The 6585-nt window shown below is 23.1% G+C and overlaps 1 protein-coding gene across 1 annotated transcript in view; it reads left to right on the forward strand.

Moving 5' to 3' along the window:
* LRGUK (leucine rich repeats and guanylate kinase domain containing) overlaps positions 1 to 6585 on the forward strand; it is a 77591-nt gene that overhangs the window by 59879 nt on the left and 11127 nt on the right. The window contains exon 11 of the mRNA XM_064733883.1: positions 3159 to 3217. Within this exon, the coding sequence (XP_064589953.1) occupies positions 3159 to 3217 (59 nt within the window). The remainder of the gene's footprint in view (positions 1 to 3158; positions 3218 to 6585) is intronic.

The raw sequence follows: 6585 nt of genomic DNA on the forward strand, positions 1-6585 counted from the left end.
ATTCCTTTTATTTTTTATTTATGTGACCATTTTATTTCTATTTATTTTATTTTTATTTCCATTTATGTGACCATTTTATTTCTATTTATTGAATTTCTATTTCTTTTTATTTCTATTTCTGTGACTCTTTTATTTCTATTTGTTGGGCAGTTTAATTTCCTGTGGCTCAGCCCATTAAATTGACATTTATTGATAAGTGATAATTTATAATTTATATCAGTGGTATCAGCTGATACCAAAGCAAGATGAAATTTTTAATATAATTATATATATATATTTTAAATTATTTTATTAAAATTTATTTATAAATAGATATTTCTTTTATTTCTATTTATGTGAATATTTTATTTCTATTTATTTCTATTTACGTGAATATTTTATTTCTGTTTATTTCTATTTATTTCTATTTCTCTTTATGTGAATATTTTATTTATTTTTTTCTTTATAATTGTGTGGCTATTTTATTTCTATTTATTTTATTCTTATTTATTGAGCAGCTTAATTTGCTCTGTCTCAGCCCATTACATTGACATTAATTGATAAATTGATTATTGATAATTGATATCAGAGGTATCAGCTGATAACAAAGCAAGATGAAATTTTTAATATAATTATATATATATATTTTAAATTATTTTATTAAAATTTATTTATAAATAGATATTTCTTTTATTTCTATTTATGTGAATATTTTATTTCTATTTATTTTCTTTATAATTGTGTGGCTATTTTATTTCTATTTATTTAATTTCTATTTATTGAGCAGTTTAATTTGCTCTATCTCAGCCCATTACATTGACATTAATTGATAATTGATAATTGATAAATTGATTATTGATAATTGATATTAGAGGTATCAGCTGATACCAAAGCAGGATGAAATTTTTAATATAATTATATATATATATATTTAAAATTATTTTATTAAAATTTATTTATAAATAGATATTTCTTTTATTTCTATTTATGTTAATATTTTATTTCTAGTTATTTCTATTTACTTCTATTTATTTAGATTTCTCTTTATGTGAATATTTTATTTATATTTATTTTCTTTATATTTATGTGGCTATTTTATTTCTATTTATTTTATTCATATTTATTGAGCAGTTTAATTTGCTCTATCTCAGCCCATTACATTGACATTAATTGATAAATTAATTATTGATAATTGATAATTGATATCAGAGGTATCAGCTGATAACAAAGCAAGATGAAATTTTTAATATAATTATATATATATATTTAAAATTATTTTATTAAAATTTATTTATAAATAGATATTTCTTTTATTTCTATTTATTTCTATTTACGTGAATATTTTATTTCTATTTATTTCTATTTATTTCTATTTACTTCTATTTATTTCTATTTCTCTTTATGTGAATATTTTATTTATTTTTTTATTTATAATTGTGTGGCTATTTTATTTCTATTTATTTAATTTCTATTTATTGAGCAGTTTAATTTGCTCTGTCTCAGCCCATTAAATTGACATTAATTGATAAATTGATTATTGATAATTGATATCAGAGGTATCAGCTGATAACAAAGCAAGATGAAATTTTTAATATAATTATATATATATATTTAAAATTATTTTATTAAAATTTATTTATAAATAGATATTTCTTTTATTTCTATTTATGTGAATATTTTATTTCTATTTACTTCTATTTATTTATATTTCTCTTTATGTGAATATTTTATTTATATTTATTTTCTTTATAATTGTGTGGCTATTTTATTTCTATTTATTTAATTTCTATTTATTGAGCAGTTTAATTTGCTCTGTCTCAGCCCATTAAATTGACATTAATTGATAAATTGATTATTGATAATTGATATCAGAGGTATCAGCTGATAACAAAGCAAGATGAATTTTTTAATATAATTATATATATATATAACATTATTAAAATTTATTTATAAATAGATATTTCTTTTATTTCTATTTACGTGAATATTTTATTTCTATTTATTTCTATTTATTTCTATTTATTTATATTTACTTCTATTTATTTCTATTTCTCTTTATGTGAATATTTTATTTATTTTTTTATTTATAATTGTGTGGCTATTTTATTTCTATTTATTTTATTCTTATTTATTGAGCAGCTTAATTTGCTCTGTCTCAGCCCATTACATTGACATTAATTGATAAATTGATTATTGATAATTGATATCAGTGGTATCAGCTGATACCAAAGCAGGATGGAATTTTTAGATATTTATATATTAAAAATTTATTTGATTTCTATTTATTTATAAATATATATTTCATTTATTTCTATTTAATTCTATTTATTTCTATTTATACGAGTATTTTATTTATATTTATTTAATTTCTATTTATTGAGCACTTGAACTATGCTCTGTCTCAGCCAATTAAATTGACATTAATTGATTAATTGATAATTTATATCAGTGTATCAGCTGATACCAAAGCAGGATGGAATTTTAATATAATAATATAAATATAAATATAAATATAAATATAAATATAAATATAAATATAAATATTAAAAATTATATTTATTTATAAATATATATTTATTTTATTTCTATTTACGTGACTATTTTATTTATATTTATTTATTGAGCAATTTCATTTGCTCTGTCTCAGCCCATGACAATAATTAATTAATTTATTGATAATAATTAATTGATATCAGGAAATTCCTTCTTTGACTGAATGAAGGATGGAAATTCCTCCAGGATTATGGTCACCACTCAATCCTCATTTTTCACATTTTTTCACCTTTTTTTTTCACTTTATTTCACATTTTTTCACGTTTTTCCCCCTTTTTCCACTTTTTCTAACATTTCCAGCCTTGACTCCACCAGCACCATTACAGATTTTCCATTGGAGAATTTTTCCCTAAAAAAATTTTTCCTCCTCTCAGGGAATTGTGGAAATTTTTTAATTCCTGTGAACAAATTACACTTCACCAGAGATCAAAAAAATAAAAATAAATTTTAAAAAATTAAATTAAAATATTTAAATTTCTTATTTATCCACCTCATTCATCCTGCTGTTTCCCCAGGATATTTAAATTTAAACCCTCAGGAGAAAGGAGGATCCAAATCATTAAAATCAGCAGAAATAATTTAAAAATATTATTTGAAATTATAATTTTTATTTCTTTTTTCCCCAGGAAGAAGCTTCTCTGCACAGACGTTTCTCTGCAGCTCGGCAGGTGCTTCTGTCCCACAGGTAACCTGGGAAATTCCATTTTATTCCATTTTATTCCAATTTCATCCCATTTAATTCATTCCAATTTAATTCCAATTTTATTCCAATTTAATCAAATTTATTTCCAATTTAATTCCAATTTAATTCAAATTTATTTCCAATTTAGTCCAATTTAATCCCATTTAATTCATTCAAATTTTATTCCAATTTAATTCCAATTTATTCCAATTTGGTTCAATTTCATTCCCATTTAATCCAATTTAATCCAATGTAATTCCAATTTAATCCCATTTAATTCATTCCAATTTTATTCCAATTTATTCCAATTTGGTTCAATTTCATTCCCATTTCATTCCCATTTAATCCAATGTAATTCCAATTTAATTCAAATTTATTTCCAATTTAGTCCAATTTAATCCCATTTAATTCATTCAAATTTTATTCCAATTTATTCCAATTTTATTCCAATTTGGTTCAATTTCATTCCCATTTAATCCAATCTAATTTCAATTTAATTCCATTTAATTCATTTCTATTTTATTCCAATTTTATTCCAATTTATTCCAATTTTATTCCAATTTGGTTCAATTTCATTCCCATTTAATCCAATTTAATCCAATGTAATTCCAATTTAATCCCATTTAATTCATTCCAATTTTTTTCCAATTTAATTCCAATTTATTCCAATTTGGTTCAATTTCATTCCCATTTAATCCAATTTAATCCAATGTAATTCCAATTGAATCCCATTTAATTCATTCCAATTTTATTCCAATTTATTCCAATTTATTCCAATTTTATTCCAATTTGGTTCAATTTCATTCCCATTTAATCCAATTTAATCCAATGTAATTCCAATTTAATCCCATTTAATTCATTCCAATTTTATTCCAATTTATTCTAATTTTATTCCAATTTATTCCGATTTTATTCCAATTTAATCAAATTTATTTCCAATTTAGTCCAATTTAATTCCAATTTATTTCCAATTTAATTCCAATTTAATCCAATTTAATTCCTAACCTTTAAAGCAAGAGTTAAACCAGAATTATATCAAGAATTAAATCAGAACTAAGGATTAAATCTTGAATTAGATCTAGAATTAAATCAAGAACTAAATCAGAATTAAATCAGATTTAAATCAAGAGTTAAATCAGAACTAAGAATTAAATCTTGAATTAAATCAAGAACTAAATAAATAATTAAATTAAGGATTAAATCTGAATTAAATCAAGAACTAAATCAGAATTAAATCAGGTTTAAATCAAGAGTTAAATCAGAAAGAAATCAAGAATTCAATCAAGAATTCAATCAGAATTAAGAGTTATATCAGGGTTTAATCAAGAGCTAAATCAAGAGTTAAATCAAGATTAAATCGAGGGAAATCAAGAATTAAGTCAATAATTAAATCAGAATGAAATCAGAATTAAATTGGAATTAAATCAAGAATAAAATCAGAATTAAATCAGGTTTAAATCAAGAATGAAATAATTATTTAAACACCCATTAAACCAAGAGTTACATCAAGAACTAAATCAGAATTAAATCAAGAATTAAATGAAGAATCAAATCAGGAATTAAATCAAGACTTAAATCAAGCATTAAATCAGAATAAAATAATTATTTAAACACCCATTAAATCAAGAGTTAAATCAATAATTAATCAGAATTAAATAATTATTTAAGCCCCCACCAGAGAGGTTTCACCTTCTTAAACTCCCCTGGGATTTGCTGGGTTTTTCTCTGGATATGGAATTATGGAAATTAATTCTTGATTTAATTCTGATTTAATTCTTGATTGTTCAAATTAAAATCAAGAATTAAATCAGAATTAAATCAAGAATTAAGTCAAGAATTAAATCAGAATTAAATCAAGAATTAAGTCAAGAATTAAATCAAGAGTTAAATCAGAATTAAATCAAGAATTAAATCAGAATTAAATAATTTCTGATTAACCTCACCCCATTTGGGCTGTGATAAATAAAAAAAAATAAATCTCAATTTCTGATTAACCTCACCTAAAAAAAAACCCTCAATTTTTGATTAAACTCACCCCATTTGGGCTGTGATAAATAGAAAAAAAAAATCTCAATTTCTGATTAACCTCACCTAAAAAAACCCCTCAATTTCTGATTAAACTCACCCCATTTGGGTTGTGATAAATTGGAAAAACAATCTCAATTTTTGATTAAACTCACCCCATTTGGGCTGTGATAAATAGAAAAAAAAAATCTCAATTTCTGATTGATCTCACCCCACAAAAATCTCAATTTTTGATTAAATTCACCCCATTTGGGTTGTGATAAATAGAAAAAAAAAATCTCAATTTCTGATTAAATTCACCCCATTTGGGTTGTGATAAATAGAAAAAAAAAATCTCAAATTCTGATTAAATTCACCCAACGCGGGCTGTGATAAATAAAAAAAGAAATCTCAGTTTCTGATTAAACTCACCCCATTTGGGTTGTGATGAATAGAAAAGAAAAATTTCAATTTCTGATTGATCTCACCCCATGAAAATCTCAATTTCTGATTAAACTCACCCCATTTGGGTTGTGATAAATAGAAAAAAAATCTCAATTTCTGATTAAATTCACCCCATTTGGGTTGTGATAAATAGAAAAAAAAAATCTCAAATTCTGATTAAATTCATCCCATTTGGGTTGTGATAAATAGAAAAAAAATCTCAATTTCTGATTAAACTCACCCAACACGGGCTGTGATAAATAAAAAAAAGAAATCTCAGTTTCTGATTAAAGTCACTCTAATTGGGCTGTGATGAATAGAAAGAAAAATCTGAATTTCTGATTGATCTCACCCCATGAAAATCTCAATTTTTGATTAAATTCACCCTAACTGGTCTGTGCTAAATAAAAAAAAAAAAAATCTTAATTTCTGATTAAATTCACCCCATTTGGGTTGTGATAAATAGAAAAAAAAATCTCAATTTCTGATTAAATTCACCCCATTTGGGTTGTGATAAATAGAAAAAAAAATCTCAATTTCTGATTAAATTCACCCCATTTGGGTTGTGATAAATAGAAAAAAAAATCTCAATTTCTGATTGATCTCACCCCACGAAAATCTCAATTTTTGATTAAATTCACCCCATTTGGGTTGTGATAAATAGAAAAAAAATCTCAATTTCTGATTAAACTCACCCCATTTGGGTTGTGATAAATAGAAAAAAAAATCTCAAATTCTGATTGATCTCACCCCATGAAAATCTCAATTTCTGATTCAACTCACCCAACACGGGCTGTGATAAATAAAAAAAAGAAATCTCAGTTTCTGATTAAAGTCACTCTAATTGGGCTGTGATGAATAGAAAAGAAAAATCTCAATTTCTGATTGATCTCACCCCATGAAAATCTCAATTTCTGATTGAT

The sequence above is a fragment of the Zonotrichia leucophrys genome, chromosome 1A, assembly GCF_028769735.1.
Source record: "Zonotrichia leucophrys gambelii isolate GWCS_2022_RI chromosome 1A, RI_Zleu_2.0, whole genome shotgun sequence".
Taxonomy (NCBI): domain Eukaryota; kingdom Metazoa; phylum Chordata; class Aves; order Passeriformes; family Passerellidae; genus Zonotrichia; species Zonotrichia leucophrys.